The sequence below is a fragment of the Larus michahellis genome, chromosome 14 (genome assembly GCF_964199755.1).
Source record: "Larus michahellis chromosome 14, bLarMic1.1, whole genome shotgun sequence".
Taxonomy (NCBI): Eukaryota; Metazoa; Chordata; class Aves; order Charadriiformes; family Laridae; genus Larus; species Larus michahellis.
Genome location: NC_133909.1, coordinates 792,571 through 814,103, shown reverse-complemented (window position 1 = coordinate 814,103; position 21,533 = coordinate 792,571). Strand labels below are relative to the sequence as shown.

Here is a 21,533-nt window from a genome sequence, read left to right as displayed (position 1 = left end):
TAGCTACGACCAAGCCAGGCTGACCGTCCCCCACACCGCAGCACTCCCGGCTGCACCGACCCCGTTCCCCGGCAGGGGCGGCCGGGCGCGGGCCCGGCGGGCGGGGCCCCGGGAGCTCCCTCCCCCGCGGCCCTGACCCGCCCCGGCGGCGGCGCCGGCCATGGCGGGGCTGCTGTGGCGGATCTGCAACCTGTTGATGGCTGCCTTCTTCGGGCTGGCGGCCGCCGTGCAGGTGAGTGCGGGGCCGCTCCCCTCCCGGTGCCCGCCGGTGCCCTCCCGCGGGGCGCGGCCCGGCCCGGGCGGGGGCGGCCGCGGGCTCAGAGCGCGTCTCCCGCTGCAGGTGAATGACCCCGACGCCGCGCTGTGGACGGTGAGTACGGGTCGCCCTTCCCGCCGGGGCCGGCTCTTCTCCCTGCTCCGAGGGGTCCCCGCTGGCCCCGGCCCCGGCCCCGCTCCGTGGAGCCCGTCCGCAGGGGCCTGGTCGCAGCCGGGGCCGCCGGAGGAAACCCGCTCCCTGCCTTCGGCTGAAGACCGAGCAGGCGCCGGGAAAACCATCTGTACTGCGGCGGCGGCTGGAATCCCACCGTGCTTCCAGGATTTTCCTTGTTTCGCCTCAGAGTGGCATCTACCCCCCGCAGAGCGCTGGTTCCCTGTGCAGAACACCCCAAACTCCTCTCGATCCCCCCAGGGCGCTCCAGCCCCCCTCTCCGGGCCACCTCTGCTTGCCTTGAGTCACCAGCTTGGCTGCCTTCTGCTCCCACTCAGCTCAGCAGGGCTTCCTTGCTCCCGAGAGGAGATGTAGAGACAAACCTCAGCTTTGCCAGCCCTCTCTGAGGCACACGAACGGCCCAGCGGCCCTGGCCCCCTGTGCACAGGGACTGGAGCTGAGGGGCAAGGGGGAATGTCTCTGCATGTGGCAGGAGCTGCTGGGTGGGCAGGGGCTGTCCCCTGCATGTCCCTTGTGCAGGGGGCCATCCCTTGCACAGGTGAGCCCAGATGAAAGCGCCTGGGCTGTGATGGCAGAGGGTGCTCCTGCTCAGGTGGAGGGTTTGGGGGACCGGGGGGTATCCTGTAGGGACAATCCTGAGGGATCAATGTGCAGCTCAGGGGCTCTGCAGCGGCTGGTTGGGCAGCGAGGATGAGGTAACCCAGAAGCTGAGGAACAAGGACTGGCACTCAGCTGATGGCCCAGGATTTTGGGTGGTGATGGTGAAGGTGCTCAAAGGGCTGGAGCACCTCTGCTGTGAGAGAGTGGGGTTGTCCAGCCTGGAGAAGAGAAGGCTCCAGGGAGACATTATTGCAGCCTTCTAGTATCTGAAGGGGCTACAGGACAAGCGGAGAGGGACTTAAAATAAGGGCATGTAGTGATAGGACAAGGGGTAATGGCTTCAAACTGAAAGAGGGGAGATTTAGATGAGATCGGAAGAAGAAATTCTTTGCTGTGAGGGTGGTGAGCCCCTGGCCCAGGTTGCCCAGAGAAGCTGTGGCTGCCCCATCCCTGGAGGGGTTCAAGGCCAGGTTGGACGGGGCTTGGGGCAACCTGGTCTGGAGGGAGGTGTCCCTGCCCAGGGCAGGGGGTGGCACTGGATGAGCTTTAAGGTCCCTTCCAACCTAAAGCGTTCTATGATAAGATGGGCGCTAGAGGGGCCAGGCAATGCCAGAGGGAGTGGGACTGGCAGCTTTTCTGCGCGTCTGACAAACTGCTGTGAAGGGGAAGAGCGTTGATGTGGATGGGGCTTCTGCTTCCTTATCTTGCTAAGTTTTGCTACAGAGTAGATTTATGTTTCCTTAACAGGTTGCCTACTTAGTGCCATCTGCCCTGACGCTGCTTGTCAGCATTAAGCCCTCAGTAACAGGTATGATATTGGGTGTGCAAAACAGAGTCTCTGCTCAAATTTTGCCTCTGAAAGGTTTTTTTCATTGAATCACAGATTAAGATCAGGCCACAAGGAAACATGTCTTGCTACCTTTTGAGGGCAAAAAGCTGGTCGTTAGGTTAGTGCTTGTGGTGGGCCGTGCTGCAGGTGAACAAAGGAGCCCTGCGTGAAGGCCTGCTGCGGGGAGGGTCTTACCTTTGCACCCTGATTCCAGCGCTCAGAGCCGAGTGGAGCACAAGCCTGGGAGGACGTTCTTGAACCTGGCTCAGCTGTCGACGTTAGCACATTAATTCACTTTGTTTCCTTGTTGCAAACCTGCATTTTTGCTTATCTACGTCATGAAGAGCAGTTGAGCTCTGCGCGGTCCTTTGAAAGAGCTAAAGGTCCTGTTCAGTGTAGGGTATAACAGCGCGGGCAGCGATGGGGGTGTTTATAGAGGCTTCAGTGCAATGGATGAGTTTTCAAGTGCGTATGCCAAGGGAGTTAATGCCACATCACACGTTGAGAATCTGTCAGATCAGATTTGGTCCAGGACTCCAGAAAATTGTTCATTTTTTGTATTTTCATCCAGACGAAATAATTTTAAAATAATGACATTTTATATACACAAAGTGACTGTATCTTTTCTGGATGAATACTTACTCTGAAAAAACTAAAACCACACTTAGCCAAAAAAGAAAATCTTGAGGCGTGCATGCTGTTGTCACTCAAATCACACCATTGCAGTCTCTCAGCATTCTGGCTGTCTTGAATGTATAAAACGTCAGCGTTGATAAAGCCAAAACCCATGAGGGTTGGTTGCCTGTGGTTTTGAACATTTCAGGGGAGGTTTATTTGCGTAATAGGTGTTGCTTCAACATAACGGCATTTGGCTGGTCAAGAGAATCTGCATGTTGAACTCACAAGTAGGTTTTTGTTACTTGTGCCAAGATCTGTGGAAAATAAAGATTAAAATAGCACACCTGTTGTAGAACTGGACATTTCTGTAAATGCACCTAGGGATACTTGCCATTCAAGTCTGTGGAAAACACAGATTCTGCCTCTGCTGAGCTGCAGCAAGTTCAGCCAAATGGGGAATCGATTGCAACGTTGGGTCACACAGAGCTCCTGAATTTTGGCAGCTCATCATCTTTAATGCTTGCCTGGAGGGGTCAGTGCTCAGAAAAGACTACTTTGAACTTTACTGTTTTTGCTGTTGACATTGCTGAGATCAGCGAGAAATGCCCGTGTCTGTGCCTGTCTCGTTTGCTCACCTCTCCCCCATGAACCCCTGGGAATGGACATGGAAAACCACAAGCATCTGTGGGCTCGTTCAGATCTTTCACATCATCTGTATTTCTCTGTTTAAAAACATCGGTGCCCAGGCAGAGATGTCATCCGCGTTGCTCATCATCACGGGCAAAGCTCAGGCAGAGGCTTGTTGGGGAGTGCGAGGGAAGACGCTCCCTACAGTGCGGTGGTAGCCTGATGTCTGGCTGGGACCTGGGGCTCCCTCCCCGGGCCCCGGTGGTCCCTTGGGGTCACGCTGAGCATCTGGTTATGGCTGTGAGCTCCGGAAAGGCCGTTCCTCCTGCTTAAGAGAACCTTCATTTGTAATGTGCTTTGTGATTATTTTTTTCCATGCATGTTGAATGCTGGAGCCTGTTTTGTTTGCTGGAGAGAATAGGAAACTATTTTCCTTGAGGTGCTGCTGCCAAGAAGTTGCATTCCTAGCAAAGCAAGCCCCAAGCCCGCTAGTTTTTATTTTCAACAGCACATTTTAGCAGCTTTCACTGGTCTAAAAGATGCTGGTATTAATTCCATCTTCCTGCCCAAGATGTTGTGTTTGCTGGAGGCATCTTTTTTAGCAACTCAGTTGCTTTTCGATTCGTAGCCTGTATTTCATACTACATTGCAGTTGCTGGCAGTCTGGTTTTTTTCCTCAGATAATGGCGTTTGGAGGAGCCTCTGTGACCTTCATTCTGCTGGTTGTATTGTTGGGACCATTGCCTTGGCTTGCTCTTTGTTTGCCTACACTCAAGGAAACATTTTGCACGAAGAGGAAGGCAGGTAAGCAGTGATTTTTATTTTCCCCGCACGAATTCAGCACAACAGGCCATATCCAGGTGGTCGCCTTGCTAAACTTTATTAGCCGGGCTGTTGCAGTGAGTGCTGTTGGTCCAAGGGGATCAAACCAAGGAGGAGGGACCATAGTGCTCCAAACCAGCGATTTGTCAGACGAAAGAGCTAAATGGCGAGTGAACAGTCGTGATTGATTGGGGGCAGTTGGATTTGATTGGGGACAGTTCGGGCTTTCAAAGACCAGGGCACAATCACAGTGAAACAGCTTTGTGTTCTCTTGCAGCAACTGTAGGAATGGGAATTAATGTTTAAAAACTCTTGAGGTAATACCATCCACATGTTTATCTGGCAGGGGCCGCTGAGTCCTCTGAATTGCCGGGGAGGATTTCTCACCTGGACATTTGGTTGTTGCCCTAAGCAGGTGCTTGCTCAGTATTTGAGGGGAAGCACCGGCAGCTACTGCAGCTGTTTACTGTCTGGAATACCGCTTTGCTCTCTGCTAATGAGGGAAATGTGCTGTGGAATGTAAGTTTAGCAGCAGAACAAAAAGCGAAAGCAGGAATTTCTGCAGCTGTATAGCTGGGTCACGTTGTTTGTAGATTTGTGGTGGGAGGCCAAGTTCGTCCATGTAAATACCTTTATAATTATAATTCTAGTGAAATATGTTAAACTTCTCCAAAAGGAGGTAATGAATACGTACACTATTGTTGTGGAGACAAAATTTGTATTTTTTAGAAGTAAACATCTCCTTGTATTATTTTCTGATCTGTTTTTTACTTTGGCTTTTCAGAGAGTTGTTTGGTCTGGTGATTATTACAATATGGATGAGTCTTTGTCGCAGTTCAGCAAAGTAAGTTTTGTTTCCTTTTTTTTCCCCAATCCATTCATATATTCACGTTTAGTGACTAGCTTCTTGAAAACACATAGTTGATTTTGGCTGCTTGTTTTTCTGCTTCATGTCACTGTCTGCTTAGGTATCTGAGACTGTTCAGTAGCAGCTGGTGCTACAGGCTGTAGGATCTTGCACAGATAAAAGTCTGTGAGGGGAAAGTAAAGCTACATGAAATATTCTTTTCTGCTCTCCCTGCCATAATCAGAGAATCACAGAATGGTTTGGGTTGGAAGGGACCTTAAAGATCATCTCATTCCAACCCAACACCTCCCACCAGACCAGGCTGCTCCAAGCCCTGTCCAGCCTGGCCTTGAACCCCTCCAGGGATGGGGCAGCCACAGCTTCTCTGGGCAACCTGGGCCAGGGGCTCACCACCCTCACAGCAAACAATTTCTTCTTCAGATCTCATCTAAATCCCCCCTTTTGGTTTAAAACGTATCGCTACACTCCCTAATAAAGTGTCCCTCCCCATCTCTCCTGTAGCCCCTTTAGGGACTGGAAGGCCGCTATAAGGTCTCCCTGGAGCCTTCTCTTCTCCAGGCTGAACCCCCCCAACTCTCAGACTGTCCTCACAGCAGAGGGGCTCCAGCCCTCGGCTCATCTGATATAAGATGATCATAACGCGCAGGAGATATTCTCCCTCTGAATAAGGACAGTGCGCCCCTTCTGTGGAACAGGGTAGCAAGTGTTGGCCACAACTGCTAATGAACTGCAAAGCCATTTCTGCCATTGCTCCCAATTTACAGAACTTTCTGGTGAGGGTCTCTGTACTGGTGTCTGCTGCGCCCACCGGAGCAGGCGGGTGATGCAGGCAGAACTGGCAGAAGGTTCTGGGTGGCTGCCTGGCTGCAGTGGCTCCACACTTTTCCTCTCCAGCCTCTTCAGAGGACTGTGCTACAGCAGTTTTGCCAAGCTCCTGCTAGCTAGGAGCATGAGAAATCCCAACCTGCCAAACAGTACGTTTGTGCTGGGAAAACATGTCACGGGTGCTCTGGGCAAGCAGGGTGCTTTTCCTTTTTTTCACCTGGTTTATGTAGCCTGAGGCGGTAGAAAAACTTTTTTTTCTGCTGGCATGTGGTGCCTCTCCAGTGAAGGACTCTGCTGATGCATCCACAGGAGCTACATTAAAGTGGCCAAAGGCACTCTGCTGTCTTTAGTGAATATAGAGTGTCATTGCAAGTGCAGCCAGGTGTGAATGTTCATAGCAGTCTGATTTGAAGTAGCTCTGATGCGTTTGCTTCTTTGTAGGAGGCCACTGGGTGGAGTTCGCTTGATTGCTGCCATTGTGGTCGCCCTCTTCCCCTTTGCTTCCTGGCTGTACATTTACCTGAACAAAGAGATGCGAGCATCTTGGCCAACGCACTGCAAAACAGTGATTTAACTGGGTGGAAGAAAGTGTAGAATAAATATTCTGACCTTACTTGCCTTTGCTTTTGGTTCTTAATGAAAAGTTAGTATCAGTTTGAGATGACCCAAGAACGCCTGGCTGCCTCCAGCAATGCCGTTTGAGATTTGTTAAAAAAACTGAGGAACACTGTCAAATCTGAGTGGAGAATTTTTCTATGGGAACTGTTGTTCAGCTGCCTTCTTCATACATTTTCAGAGCACTGTGGATCTAATGTGTGTTCTAATGGTATATTCAAGATAAGATATCCTGGCATCCCTGGATCACTCTCCAACCACCTTGTATTTTGGGAAATCTACTGTTCCTGTTACATAAGGGAAAAGTAAAGCAAACACTTTGTTTCAATAAATGACTATTTACAACCATCAAAGTCGCAGGTATCTGCCTGGACAGTCCATTGAGACTAACTGAGAAATTCAGCAGTCTGTATTTCTATTCCTACACTAAAATCATGTGGTAGAATATATCTGAAGGAATATTTTTGCTATTATCTTTAACTGAAAATCACTGGTTTTACACAGTAATAAATACTATTTTTCTAAAGAAAATTCAATGAAAGCTTCCATATCTTTATTTTCTGTGAGATGCGTGCTCAAGGCTGCCACCAGCAGACACGGTCACTATCACAACTCTGCTTCTCACAGAATTTCTGTTCCTGGCGAGCAGAACCCACATAGCAGCACAGCGACAGTAAGCACGTTCCACTGCTGCTAATCCTGGAGAAGAAAGCACAGGTGAATGTGCTGGACACACAAGCTGGCTGTGTGTGAGAGCCAGAACAGGTCCAGATGCAGCACAGCAGCATGTTTTAGATCCTCCCACATCAGGGCTTTTTCGCTCAGTACTGCTGCAGCTGTGCGCACGTAGATCCCAGCAGGTGCATCTGCAGCATTGCACGATGCCGTAGCCTTATTGTCTTGAATGTTTTGGTTTTTTTTTTTAGTTTGGGCCCCTCTGCGCTGTGCTCTGATGTAGCATAGATGGTCTCCAGTTTCCTTGGGCTTAGATTTTTTTGAAAATTACTTTAGTCATTGTGTGAGCCGATGCAGGCAGGACGCAGGAACAACCACCAAACCACGGATGAAAGGCAAAGAACAAGTTTAATCCTGATACCTCACAGACCGGGGAATCTCTGAAGCAACACCCAGGCAGAGGCACGCAAGCAGGGACTGCGGGCACCACGGAGTGAGAGAGTCCTTGTTAGCAAGAGTCCTTGGCAGCGAGAGAGTCCTTGTTAGCAAGAGCGTGCATGGACTCCAAGAGCGCGCGCAGACTCCCTGTTCTTGCTGGTATTTAAAGGGTTCAAACAGGCATAGTTTTCCCGTGCTTTGGTCTTCTTCAACAACAGGCTCGGATTCTCAAGCGGCTAGATAAGGTGTCCCTGAGTCCATCACAGACTTATGTTATCTAAGTGCAAGTGCTTTTCTTGCAAGCACCTGAGACTGAATAACAATTAGTGTGATATATGTGTTTTCCAGTACCCTAGGTTCGAGTCACTTGAGCATGTTTACAGTCCTCCTCGCTGATCTTCTGTTGCTTTCCCACAGTCTTTTAAAGCAGTGTTAAGAAGACTGCATTAGGCTACATGATGGACGAATTCTGCCAGGTGAGAGACATTATTGACTACAGTGTTCAAAAAAAATACTGAAAGGCAGCTGGGCAGGTGCAACTCTGCACACTTTAATTCTGACTGATATAAAAAAATAGGCTTTTTTTGGACAATATTAAGAATATAGTTTGCATTTTTTCACAATAAATAGCAATCCGGTCAGGATTGGGTGTTTGAAGTCAACATTCTGCGTTCAAGTATATTTATTTTAAACATGGTTACTGGCCTTCTCTCTTCTCCATGAAGAAACTAGGTCTGTTTTCTTACAGAAATGTAATTTCTAAAATTCTGTATCCGAGAGAAAAGTGTTTGAGTTAAAGCTATAAGGATCAGCCACGCACATCTTTCTACAAGCACATAATAAGCTGAATCCCCTGCTTTTGTCAGAGTACTTCCTGAAGAAGAGCGATTTGTATTTGCTTACCATTTTCAGAAATGCATAACTCTATCTGAAATTCTGCCCCTTCCCTTTAATACCATTTTATCTTCATAGACATAAATAGTTCCAAAGGCATTGCTTTCTGGTGGAGTTTCAATAACCCCCTCCAAAGTCAAATGATGAACTCCATGAGAGTCTAAACAATAGCCACCGTCGTGCAGGTGCCCTGCGAGAAAGCAGACCACGCACTGATGGGAGTGTATGACTGAAAGGGCATCTTCGTAATTCCAGGCTAGGCAAACTCCGTTTGAAGCATCGGGATGAATGGGCAGGTGACCTGCAGTTCAGAGGGAAAGATGCAGGAGAGTTACTTGAAGCGTTAACTCTGCCTTCATTGCTGGGAAGTTCAGACAGCTAACTGTACAGAGAAAGCTCACCCAAGTGTGAGACACTGTTGCTATTCTCCTGCTTCACAGGTCACATACACAGTGGAGCTACAGAGCTGCTACATGTTTTCCTCATCTAACATACACTGGCTACATAACTTTTTTTTTTGCTTATATCCACCTACCCATAACTACAACTTTTTCTTGGTTTTCATCAGAGAACTTGAGGACTTCATTGAACCAGTCCAACTGGGCTTGGCTAAATCCTCCGTTAAACTCTACAAACCGAGGTTCTTCGAGTCCTGCAATGAAGAAAAAGGTTAGGCATAGTTGCATGCACCTCTTGTGGCTTCCCTAATTGCTTGCCTTATGTAAGTCTGTTTATGATAGGTGGTTTACTTTTACAACCTTTTTTTTTTTTTTTTTGCATCCCTTGAATCAAAACTCCAGCCTTCCTGGACAAACAAGATAAAACGACTTGTTAGTGTTTCTGGGGGTTTTGGTTACACTGCACGGGCAGGGTTTCCACTCTTGCGTGTCCCCCCTCACCACCATGGGATGGTGTGGACATCACTCGACACTCTGCAGTAGCCGCTGCACCAACAGCTGTGGTTCTGGTACCACAGGGCACAGAGCACAACATAAGCCCATCCCAAAAGCACCAGAGCAGCATGATGGGGATGGGGGAGCATCTCCTGTGCCCACCTAGAGACCCACTGACGGTGGTCAGGTGACAGCAGGCTGGTGAAGGAGGAGGGCAGAAACGGGGCATATGCCTCAGCCCCCAGGGAACCACATGTCAGCCCCGGGAGCCACCTTATCGCTCTGGGAAGCGGAGGCTCAGCCGCCCGCACTCCCTGCCAAAGGGTCGAGCTGGGTACCTGCGGGGCTGTTGAGGTTGTCGTTGGGGTTCTTCTCCCGCAGAAGCTGCAGGGACTCCCAGTAGCGGGGGCTGTCTGGCTCCCTGCCCACGGTGCTCAGGTCGTAGGCGTCGAGCACAACGACGCGGAACCGCGTGGTCGGGCTGAAGTGATAGGCGTGGCAGTCCTCGGCTGGTGGGCCAGCCACGGCCCCGGCGGGCCGGCTGTTGAGGCCGGTGTGCACCAGGCGGGCCCGGCTGAAGTTATAGAACTCGTGGTTGCCCCATGTGTGATGCACCGGCACCTGCAGCTGCCCCAGCGCTGCCAGCACCTGTGCCAAGGCACCCTCGGACTCTCCGCTGCGGGCGTTGAGGCCATCGATGATGTCGCCCAGCTGCAGTACGAAGGCGAGCGGCGGCTTCTCTGCCGCCCATGCTTCCACAGCGTCCCACAGCAGGTGAAGGCTCTGCCGATAATACCGCCGCTGGTACCCACCGAAGTTGTAGCCGTCCTCCGCGTCCGCGTACTGGATATCCGCGATAACACCGAAGGCGAAGAGCGGCGGCGGCGCCTCCTCCATGGCGGCAGCTCCCGGCTGAGGGGGGCGGAAGAGGCGGGCGCGGAAGAGCGGGCCACAAGATGGCGGCGCTGCGCTGTGGGCGGGTGGCGCTGCTATGGCGGCTGCCGGGCGCGTGTCGGGCGGCTCTGCCGGCGCCCGGCAGCCGCCCGCTGTCCCGCCTGCCGCCGCCCGGCAGCGGCCCGCGGCCGGGCGCGGAGAGGAGGGTGAGTCAAGGAGGGAGGGAGGGCGGGAGCCGCGTCCCTCAGTGGAGGAGTCCGGGGCGGCGGGACGGCCTGCGTCACCCCTGCTCCCCCGCCTTTTCAGTCACTAACCAGCTTCTCCTCAGCAGCTGGTGTCGTGGCGGTCGCTGGCGGCCACCTTCGTGCTGTGCGGGGGGCTGCTGGCCGTCATGAAGAAGGTGAAGAGGCAGAAGGAGGAGGGTGAGTGCAGGCGGGGGGGACCGGAGCCTTCCCGCCTCAGAGGGACCCGGCCTGGGCTGCTAGCCTGCGGCCGGGCGGGAGAAGCAGCAGGAGTGTCTTATTTTGTATTCGGTGATGTATTTTTTTTTTTGTGGTTAGATGATGGATTTCTTGTATTCGACTGTATTTTACCCCGTTCGGCATTCCACTGAATCGCACTATGCTTCTCGCGGTGACACTTTGTGCCTCTGTGTATATAAGTGCTGCAGAAAATTTTTAAAAATGCCTTCAAGGTTAAGCGTTGTGAAATTCTTAAATCTGCTTTTGCTGTGGAATAGCTGCGCTTGGCTGTGCACACCGGTCGGTGCGGCGCAGGTATGCGGTGGGGATTTCCATGCAGGTTGGTTTCCCTCTCTCTAGTGTAGGCCTGTGTTTCCCTGTCCTGCTGTAACTGCCCACGGGTTTCATTTTCGTGTTTTTAAAGCTGAAAATCAGTGATATTACAGCTTTTAGGATATGTTCAGTTTGCAAAGGATGCTGGTTTTTCTGTTTCACAGCAAGCCAGGTACCTGTTTTTATCTTTTGCTTTCTTTTTTTCTTTTTTCTTAAATAGAAATACAATCAGATAACAATGAAAGAGATTGTTATGTTTCAAAGGAGTTTAGTGATGTATTTGATTTTACCGAAAATGGAATGCATTTTGGAAGTCTGGTCTGCATTAGGCTTCAGCGCAGTGGGGGTTGGTAGATCTGGACGTCTCGATGCCCTGGGCTGTGGCTCTGCGACAGCTCCTGAGGCTCGCCTGGAGGCAGCATGGATCTCGCAGCATGGATGTGTTTGATCCCAACTTGTTTTTTGTAGAGCTGGAGAAGGAACGAAACCGAGGCATTGGGAAACCGCTTCTAGGAGGGCCCTTCTCACTCGTCAACCATGAGGGACAGCCCAGGACCAGCAAGGACTACATCGGCCAGTGGGTGCTGATCTACTTCGGCTTCACACACTGCCCTGACATCTGTCCTGATGAACTGGAGAAAATGATTGAAGTGGTAGATGAAATTGGTATGGGAATTCAGTTGGCATAATGGCCCTTTTTATGGGAGGTCCAGGTTTACTGTGGTAAAATATCACAAATCATAATAAGTGATGGTCTTTTTTAAAAAATGCGGTTGGCTACTATTTGGTTGTTGAATTAATTGCTAATAATACATACGTCAATTTGACTGTCACTGGGATCTGATATTTAGAGCATGACAGCACTGATCTTTCTGCAACAGGGGACTTTTTCATAATAGAATGTGACGGTGGCAGGTTACAGGGAGCAGGGCCATTGCGTTGTATTTTTGCCAAGAAGTGGTTGTGGGGTGTGTTAGGGTTTTTCCTCTCTATTTTATTCATTGAGAGAACAAATCTCTGTGAGAGTCCTTTCTGAGAGTGACTGTGCTGTAGAATGGAGGTTGGGGGAAGGATGTGTGACAGAGGTGGGTTTCTCAGCCTGCAGGCCCTGAAGAGTTATGGAGCAGGGGTGATAGTAACCAAGCAGGTGGGAGCAGGGACTAAAGTGAAGAAAATATAGTGAAGGCTATGGCTGGAACATGAGGGAAAGAGCCTGAATTGTGTCTTCACCTATCCTGCTCCACCATCACAGGCGTCCTCTCTTTTTATTGACCATTGTGCTTCGATACGCACATCATGCCGTGGCATTTTCTGCATCAGAGCCCTATCCTAAGCAGGGCAGGGTCTCCAGCTGGAAATCCTGGTCTCCAGGGCTGGAAATGTACCTGCACCCAGCACAAAGCACCGAGCATTTGATTTCATGGTATTTGCTTCATTCACAAATTGCATAAATTAAGCTGCACCAAATGGCTTTTTTTGTCACTTAGAGTCGGCTTGGATTGATGTTACGGTAGCTTGGCTGTGAGCTTGTTTGAAGGGAGGTGAGAAATGACTTTTATTTTTCTAAGAAAAATAATAATTGCTTATGTCACAGATAGAATTCCATCTTTGCCTAATCTGACCCCACTGTTCATCACCATTGATCCTGAGAGGGACAACGAAGAAGCCATTGCCAGATATGTTAAAGGTATTACTGATTTCTTCCTCGATGTCTTGCAGCATGTAAAGCACTGAAAAGGAGCTCTTGGTGGGATTCTTTTCACTAAAACATCTAAATATCTTCTCTCTGTCTAGAATTTTCTCCGAAGCTGATCGGATTGACTGGTACCAAGGCACAGATTGACCAAGTGGCCAAAGCTTACCGTGTGTATTACAGTGAAGGTCCCAAAGATGAAGACAGTGATTACATAGTAAGTGAATGCAGGGCCTTTGCCTAATGAAAAGCTTTGGATAAGAGCAGAATATAGATTTTATAGTCAGAAGGCAGCTGTTGCAAACTGTGCTGAAGATCTACATGGTGGAGCCCTGTTGCACCAATGTATTAAGCTGTATTTTAGAGATCTCACTCAGAATCAAGGTGCCCTCTTACAAGCTCAGAACCTCATTGAAACACGTTCTAAAAAATGTACAATCCCAGGCCTGCATACAGAACACCATATGAACTAGCAAGCCTGGCACTAATTTGAATTTTTTTCTGTAGTGTAATGTTTTTTTGTTTGGCTGTTTTCCTGTGTGCTCCAAAGTCAAAATGGAACTGTGAAATTAAGGCAATAGGAAGAGGGATAAATGAGAGGGGAAAGTGAGTAACAAGTCATTGCCTGCCAAACTGACACTGAGGAGTGAGGTTTTCCTGGCAAGAGACTTGGATGATGCAAAGTCTCTATGCAGATACTGTGGGGATCTTCCTCCTGTGCCAAATGACCTGGAAGAGAGAACATGTTAATACTAAATTAAGTGGGAATAAAATATGTAGAGTAATAGTGTGAAGGGGGAAAACGAGGTTTAAGTGAGGCTAAACTTACTGCCTGGAAGTGAATAGGACTGGTTATAGGACTCAGCTGCTGCCAAGGCCTTCCTGACTTGCCCCATCCTGAGCAAACTGGAGGAGGTACAAATGAGGATACACGTTATATGGTCTTCACTTTTTTCTCTTCATTACAAGAAGTAAAGGCATTAAAGGAAACTAAAATTCAAAAGAAAGGTGGTGGTTCTTGTTGGCTGTGGATGTTATCTACCTGGATTTTTGCAAAGCTTTTGACACGATTTCCCACAGCATTCTTCTGGAGAAACTGGCTGCTCATGGCCTGGACAGGTGTACTCTTCGCTGGGTAAAAAACTGGCTGGATGGCCGTGCCCAGAGAGTGGTGGTAAATGGAGTTAAATCCAGTTGGTGTCCAGTCACAAGTGGTGTCCCCCAGGGCTCGGTGCTGGGGCTCTTTAATATCTTTAATCTTTAATATCTTTATCAATGATCTGGATGAGGGGATCGAATGCACCCTCAGTAAGTTTGCAGATGACACTAAACTGGGCGGGCGTGTTGATCTGCTTGAGGGTAGGTTGGCTCTGCAGAGGGATCTGGACAGGCTGGACTTATGCGCTGAGGTCAGTGGTATGAGGTTCAACAAGGCCAAGTGCCGGGTCGTGCACTTGGGTCACAACAACCCCATGCAGCGCTACAGGATTGGGGCGGAGTGGCTCGAAAGCTGCCCGGCAGAAAAGGACCTGGGGATGTTGGTGGACAGCCAGCTGAATATGAGCCAGCAGTGTGCCCAGGTGGCCAAGAAGGCCAACAGCATCCTAGCCTGTGTCAGGAATAGTGTGGTGAGCCGGACTAGGGAAGTGATCATCCCCCTGTACTCGGCACTGGTGAGGCCCCACCTCAAGCACTGCGTTCGGTTTTGGGCCCCTCACGACAAGAAGGACATTGAGGTGTTGGAGCGTGTCCAGAGAGGGGCTACAAAGCTGGTGAGGGGTCTGGAGGACAAACCTTATGAGGAACGACTGAGGGAGCTGGGGTTGTTTAGCCTGGAGAAGAGGAGGCTGAGGGGAGACCTTATCACCCTCTACAACTACCTGAAAGGAGGTTGTAGAGAGATGGGGGCTGACCTCTTCTCCCTGGTGACAAGTGATAGGACAAGAGGAAACGGGTTCAAGTTATGTCAGGGGAGGTTTAGATTGGATATTAGGAAACATTTTTTCACTGAAAGGGTTATTAAACATTGGAATAGGCTGCCCAGGGAGGTGGTGGATTCACCATCCCTGGAGGTGTTTAAAAAAAGGGTAGATGTGGTACTTAGGGACATGGTTTAGAAGTGGTTTTTGTTGGGGTAGGTTAATGGTTGGACTTGATGATCTTAAAGGTCCCTTCCAACCTCAGCGATTCTATGATTCTATGAAATGGGCGTGTGAGAAGTGGAATCCCTCGCTACAGATGCAAATGGTAGAAGTTTATGGGAGTCCACAGGAAGAATTGTTGTTAGTCTTTGGAAAAAGCAGTCTCTTGATGATTATGAAATGCACAGAAGTCTTGCCTAGCTCAGGAAGTCTGTGGGACAAAATTTTTTGGAAACTGGGAGATAATAGAGGAAGAGAACACATTTTTGGTGCTGGTTTTATATTTTTCTTTAAAGTAACCACTGTTGGCCACTATTTGAGGTAGGATGCTGAGGCAGATTGGTTTTGGTCTAATCCAGTATTGTCTATTCTCAATCTATTTTTTAAAACCACCTGACTGCAGCAAATAAATTATCCACATGGACAGAAAGATTGGTGGAACAAAGAAGTGGTGCACAGAAAGAAACAGCAAGAGCAGCACATGATCTCAGTAAAGAGAAGGTGGAATTGTAGTGGTGATGTGCACTGCTCTACGTTACTGAAGTGTGAAGTGGGAGATCAAGAATTTGTCTTCATTTAAAGTGGCAACTCAATAGCTGCAGCCATCGGTGTCTAAGATACTGTATTTGCATGGAGGAGAGAAGCTTGCTAGAGAAGTTCAACACCAATTTAAATCAATCTAGCATCAATGTGAAATCAATCTAAAGGTAGTGCTTAAAATCAGATTTATAAAAGGGCGCTGGTGGAAATGCAAGAATAGGTTATAGGAACAGGATTGGCAAAGGATCCCTGCTCAGGAGAGGGGAAAAAATCGGTAGAATCTGACACTAAATGAGTGAACTGAAGTTGAGGCAGCCTGGAGGCCCCAGACGTGGTGCCGAGGAGGAGTATACCTGCATCCCTTCAGGGTTTGTTATAGGCTCTTGGTTTTGGGAGTCAGTGAGCTCTGTGTGTTCAGGGCAGGAAGGCCAGAGGACACAGGTTTCTGTAACAACAGGCCTCAGAGGGAGAGCTCGAGGCTGGTTTTGTGCTTACCTGAGACTTATTCATGTAATTACTACTCTGACATTTCTTCCAGTAAGGTTTTTTTTTCACTCATTATGTCTTGCATGGGCCTGTTCTGCCAGTTGGTGATTAAGGCTGATGTTTGTGCAGGAGCGGGTTCTGTTTTCTCCGCACGCTGCTGGGAGGTGGGGAAGAGGAAGAGGGGCACTACAGGCAATTAAACTTTGCTGCCTGTTTCGACTTGAAAAGAGCATTGAGATGAGTAATTTCTAAACTTCTGTTTGAAATTTTAAAGTATTACTTGAATATTACCAGCTCTTCTTTAATAATCCCAATTTTATAATTCTCAATACCAGAACATACAATTTACTTGTTTTATTCCGTGGCTTGGAAGGTTCATTGAAACTTGAATGATGATCTTATGTGCATACAGTGGGAACAGTGCAGGCTTCAGGCACAGCTTGAAGAGCAGTGGTATTTTTTCCATTCTGACTGTATTTAATCTTCCATAGGCTGGGGAGTTAAGATTCTGAGCAGGCTATCTGATTTTTTTTTTTTGGCTAGTTTCCAGTTGAAGGATCTAAATTGTTTGATTTCTAAATTGAACATTTGAAACTAGATTAAAATATTTGAATTAAACATTTGTAAATAAAATTTTGAGAAACACGCTTTCAGTGACCGAAGTCCCGTTAAGTTTAATGCATCCTTTTACCTTGTGGTACTGGAAATGTTTGTGTGATTTCTTAATTTCAAACACAGTTGTAAGTCTCACTGCGTAAGTCCCTTTCAGTTCTTTTTCTTTGGTGGCAGTGAGATGATGTAGTCACTTGAGTAGTTGCAGCTTCATGGCCTCCATTTTCAGTATTTTGTGTCTTTGCTCATGTTGTCACAGTTAGATGCAGACAGTACTTGCAGTGGCATTTTAAATAAATTTACAGAGAAGTTAATTTTTATATAAATCAAATTGGAATATCTTGAACGTGCAAGAAATTGTTACTTTGAACATTTTTTTAAGGTTATTTCAGTTCGGACAGTAGAGGGAGCCCCCTCCCAGCACATATATTTCTCTCTGCCAGCTCCTGTATCCCAGTGGTGCCCTTGGTCCCATTGTTTGCACTGACAGTGAACTTGGTTTAATGAAATACCTCTGTTTATATTGGATCTACATCACATTAGCAGCAGGAGCTTGAATACCTTGTAGGGGTCATGAAGCATCATGAGAAGTAGAAGGAAACTGGGAAAAGTGAGGAGAAAAGACCATTAGCCCGCAGGATTGCCCCCAGCCTTGTCTGTGCTGCAGCAAGGGTGCCAGCAGATTACGGAAGACTTGTTGTCTTATGCATTCTTCATACGTTCTGAGTATGCAACTGGTTTTCTCTGTTTCTTTTCTTGGGTAAAACAAGAAGAGGTCGCCAAGGTGGTGATGAGGTTTTCCTTATCTTGCTTTAGCTTCTTGGTGAGAAGTCTTGTCAGACAGCTGAACGAAAGGCTGAATGGGATGCTGTTACTGCTGACTTTGAGAGATGTGCGGGATGTTGCAGTATTTAAAGGGTGGCTGCAAGGAAGACGGAGACTCCCTTTTTACAAGCAGTCACATGGAAAAGATGAGGGGTAATGGGTACAGGTTACTCCTGGGGAGGTTCCAATTGGGCAGAAGAAGAAAATTTTTCATAATGAGAACAGTCAGCCATGGGAATGATCTCCCCAGGGAAGTGTCCTCAATATTGGACACTTCAAAGATTCAGCTAGACAGGGTACTGGGCCATCTTGTCTATGCTGCACTTTTGCCAAGAAAGGTTGGACGAGATGGTCCTTGAGGTCCCTTCCAACCTGGTATTCTGTGATTCTATGATCTTTTTCACCAAGCCACGATGTGCTCTCTTGCAGGTGGATCACACGATAATAATGTACCTCCTCGGGCCAGATGGTGACTTTGTGGACTATTATGGCCAGAATAAGAGGAGCACTGAGATTTCTGCTTCTATTGCTGCACACATGAGAAAATACAGATCCTAAAACAAAAGTTCTTCAAAGATTGATGTGAACGTCACCTGTAGGTTTGGCTGTAATTGGGCATTGGAGTTAAAGCAGAAGCTACAAGCGTAACTTCCTGTCGCCACATGCCTCCTTTCTTCCAAACAAGAAAGGCCAACCATACTTCTGCAAAATACCATTATCAAAAACCTCTATAAAGCCTTCCCCGTGGATATTATTTGTGGCAAGATCTAGGCTACAGAATGAAATTTGGGACTTCTCTGAAACGTTGTTGGGAGCAAAAAATGGAAAACACTTTTCATTTGGGAGAAGCGCGTGTATTACTGGTAAAATTAATTGGTATATGTTGGCAAGACATCAGTGAAGGATGGTTACTGCAGAAGGTTGATTACTTGATGAAAAGCCATGTGGGCCATGGCATTCTTGGAGGACCCCTGCCCTTTTCTTTCTGCACTGTTTTGCCTTCTGGGAGAGGCAGTTACAACATGAGCAGCAGAGCCTTAAGAGTACTTCTTTATCAAGGTTAAGGAGGTGAAGAGCACTGAAAGCATCAGCAGCTTCCACGCGTGGGACCAGCCCTGTGGTGTGCCTGATCTCTTCTTCATTTGAATGCAGAAATGAAATGTTTTTTCTTGGTGATTTTTTCCAAGTGAATTCTGTTAACTTATAAGCAAATGATTAATGGGTTGCAAATAGATTTTTCTTCTGGTCTAAATGGTTTTATGCATAGTTGGCCCGATTGTGCTATGCTGAACAGTGAAGTGGGAAGGATGAATGGGGTCTGTGTCTGTGCATAGGGATGTCAGTCAGATAAATTCTATCAATGCAGCATTTGAAAATAAAGATTGCTTTGTATAAGCAATATATAGCAATATATTTCTTTTTTTTCGTTTTAGGTTTGACTAGAGTATCATTGGAACTTTGTATACTGGTCAAGCTTCATATTCTTGCTGTGTTTTATCTCTTTTTAGAAAATAGTGTTTCTCTGTAGGACTGTAAACAGTAAGCTGAATATGCTTTTTTAAGGTAGCTGAACCCCAGAGAATGGCCCACAGGAGACAAAACAGAAAAGTTCTTGGTGCAAGTCCCAGAGTGTTTCAAGCTGAACACAAGTGTTCCTGCTGGTAGCGCTGGCGTTCTTCTGAGTGTGGGGGTTGGAAGAGAGCATTCCTGTCCGAGGGAAGGTGCAGTGTCTATGGTAAACTTCCATCTTTTCAAAATCCTGAAAAACAATAAACTTAACCTGTCCCAGAGCAGTTATAAAGCATGAAGAAGTAGTGTAGGTCCACATCACCTGCCCTATACTATGGCGACCTCCTGAGAGTATAGGGAAGGTTACTCTGATAGAATATGTCTAAAACTGCACTCTTCTGATAAAGCTCTGTCAAGACAGGAAGATTCCTGAAATTCCAAGATAGAATTTCCCCCTCAAATAGTAGATAGTTTAAAGAAGTTTTTTTTTCTGTTTCTGTTTTTCTGTTTTGCTGAAGGATCAGCAAGAGCTTTTCTTTATCAGTTTACAGTGGGAGTTTTAAGAAGTGTCTAAGTGTCTTAGAATTAAACTCAAGGTCTGAAAAGGAAGCTAGGTTTTTTTTCCTCCTTGTGGTGTCTGGCTTGATTGCAATAGGCAATAAGAATGACTACCAAAGGAAATTTCACACTTCAAGTCTTCTGTCAATTAGAGGCTATGTCAGATCCAAGGTGTTATCAATAATATTAGTGTCGGTGGTAGGTGGCACCCTGGCAATGATGATTTTATTTTCATGGAGTGGTTGCAGGTGACTAACGAGCCTTTCCTCACCTTTTATTTTTCCCCCACTATCCTGGAGGTAATTTATTTTCAAAACTTTCCTTCAGAGCTGACTTTTGGCACCTACTAGTTCTGCATTTCTTTGTCCAGGTGGCTGTGCACCAGTTCATTTTGGAACAAGACAGGCCATGGCTTGACCTGGTCCTGTGGGAAGCTGGACCGGAGAGCTCTGGAGCTCCCTTCCAACAAACACTTCTGTGTTTCTGTGAAATTTGTCGTGTTGAGGCTGTGCTCACTCAGTGCTCTGAGCCTCCCCGCTCCAGGGAGCGTGTGTGTCTCTCCTTTTTTCATCGTGACCTTTACCAGGGAAAATCACCTCCTTTTTGAACTTCTGTTGCAGTTGTTTTGAGGATGACTTGTGCAACGCAGTGCACTAGGATATAGAAGGTGGGGTAAATGATATTTATCTGCTCTTGTGATAAAAGCAACATCGAAATACCACCTCCTTAGGAGTATCAGTGGCCCAACACTCTGGCCATTCAGTAGGGTCAGTCTATAGTGGACAAGCTGTGCGTATTAATTGGTAACGAACACAAACTATCAGTGAGTACTGCTGGCGGAGACAGTGCAGATGTGTGCAGCTTTTTTTAATGCCCTCTCACATGCTGTATGTCCCCAAGTTCTTATTTACCTCATTTTCATTGGGGAAATAATTTTTTCCTTTTTGATCAAGTCAGAAACAATCTGAATATTTTCCTTGGGGGTGGGAGGGGAATTTGTCCTGCCTGTCTTGCTGCTGCTTCTGTATTAGAGTCCATTCCTCTCTCTTCTGTGTTTCTTGAAAATACTGACATAGAAGACCTGGTGGGAATGTGACTAAGAGATAGAGCAGCTGATCTGGGAGGCTGTTTTGTTTGCCTCTTTAAAGTCTGTTTGTGCTTCTCTTGATTACAGCCAAGTGCTTAAAATATCCTGTGGAGAAAAGTCAAATTTTAATACTGTAATTTGAATTTTTAGGGACTGAAAAGATTCATAATACATGTTTTTCAGCCATATCTGTCTCCAGAAGGAATGGGAAAGAGACAATATTTCAAAGCTAAAAATGCAGCAGGTTGATCGTGGGGCGAAGGGTGAGAGAGGGTGTGTTTATTGAAAACCCATTTTACTTAACTGGCCACTAAGTAGAGGAGTGGTTTGAATTTGCTGTATGTGGTAGCCTCTGCCAGCAACAGGGCTTGGCCTGGGGACCCGTCTCTTCTGGTGGTGTTGGGGGTCTCTGCCAGCAGCAGTCACTGAAATGCCAGCATGGCGTATCGTGCCACAAGGGGTTTCTCCCTGCCATGCCAGCACGCAGCCTCCTGGGACTGAGACCTCTCTTTGTGTTTGGGGACTCTTATTGCCCCTCTGTTTTTCACAGGGGGCCATGTGTGAAAAGTGTGGCAGTTTCCCTGAGTCTTCCCCTAAATGGAAGCACAGAAGGGGCATGTGCGTGCTCTGCAGCAGGAGGCGGGTTTAAGGGAGCGGGTTTAACTGATGTAAAGGAAATGCTTGTGAAAAATGTCATGAGAGGGGCTAGGCTGGTGGTGCAGTGATCTTCAGCACATTCTGGTCACTTGTTACTGGCAGCAGGAAAGAGAAAAATTGACTCCTGTTCCTGCTGGATAATGGCAGGTTGCTATTAAACAGCTACTGTTCACCTCTCTTATCTGTGCAACTGTAGTGAGGTCAGTCATACCACAGGATGCTCCCTTTTTTCCATTATGTGACTCCATATTACATCTCTCATGCATTTTTGTATACATTGGACACTTGTCTCTGGATAAAACTGGTTTTCATGGGTAACTCCTGCAGGTCTGTATTTCTTTATTTGGCAACTCTCGAGTTGTTTATGGCTGTGGAGTCTCCAGGGCTAAGTCTCTGACCCATCTCTCTATCATCCCGTGGCTGCACTTCTCTACACAGCATCCTTTGCACTTCTCGAGGTCTCTGCTGCCCCATCAGGCTTGTATTTCTTCATATCGCATCAGTATGTTAGTGACAAATACCTTATTCTACACAGAGTGGAATCTGTATAAAACTAGGGTTGTATGAAGCAGCAATAAATAAAAA

General features: G+C 47.5%; 3 protein-coding genes across 7 annotated transcripts; 2 read left to right on the top strand and 1 right to left on the bottom strand.

The window, feature by feature from the left end:
- Positions 1-117: 117 nt before the first annotated feature.
- TMEM220 (transmembrane protein 220) lies at positions 118-9,115 on the top strand. Of its 4 annotated transcripts, XR_012589850.1 has the most exons (8): positions 120-232; positions 341-370; positions 1,796-1,856; positions 3,803-3,926; positions 4,729-4,788; positions 7,714-7,841; positions 8,828-8,928; positions 9,060-9,115. XR_012589850.1 is itself a non-coding variant. In XM_074607215.1 (7 exons), the coding sequence occupies exons 1-6, from the start codon at positions 161-163 to the stop codon at positions 7,799-7,801; spliced, it is 435 nt and encodes a 144-aa protein (XP_074463316.1). In that variant the 5' UTR covers positions 120-160; the 3' UTR covers positions 7,802-7,841; positions 8,828-8,964. The 4 variants fall into 4 exon arrangements, 3 of the variants coding, with proteins under 3 accessions (XP_074463315.1, XP_074463316.1, XP_074463314.1); XM_074607215.1 differs by lacking the exon at positions 9,060-9,115 and having other exon boundaries at positions 8,828-8,964; XM_074607213.1 differs by lacking the exons at positions 8,828-8,928; positions 9,060-9,115 and having other exon boundaries at positions 6,079-8,025.
- On the bottom strand, positions 7,317-10,234 carry ADPRM (ADP-ribose/CDP-alcohol diphosphatase, manganese dependent). The gene is made up of 3 exons (XM_074607209.1): positions 9,491-10,234; positions 8,795-8,911; positions 7,317-8,560 (listed from the first exon to the last, which is right to left on the bottom strand). Exons 1-3 carry the CDS (start codon positions 10,047-10,049, stop codon positions 8,274-8,276), a joined length of 963 nt encoding a protein of 320 aa, XP_074463310.1. The 5' UTR covers positions 10,050-10,234; the 3' UTR covers positions 7,317-8,273.
- SCO1 (synthesis of cytochrome C oxidase 1) lies at positions 10,095-21,266 on the top strand. Of its 2 annotated transcripts, none has more exons than XM_074607212.1 (6): positions 10,095-10,252; positions 10,378-10,468; positions 11,309-11,506; positions 12,435-12,527; positions 12,635-12,750; positions 17,567-21,266. In XM_074607212.1, exons 1-6 carry the CDS (start codon positions 10,109-10,111, stop codon positions 17,693-17,695), a joined length of 771 nt encoding a protein of 256 aa, XP_074463313.1. In that variant the 5' UTR covers positions 10,095-10,108; the 3' UTR covers positions 17,696-21,266. The 2 variants fall into 2 exon arrangements, with proteins under 2 accessions (XP_074463313.1, XP_074463312.1); XM_074607211.1 differs by having other exon boundaries at positions 10,375-10,468.
- The last annotated feature ends 267 nt before the right edge of the window (positions 21,267-21,533 follow it).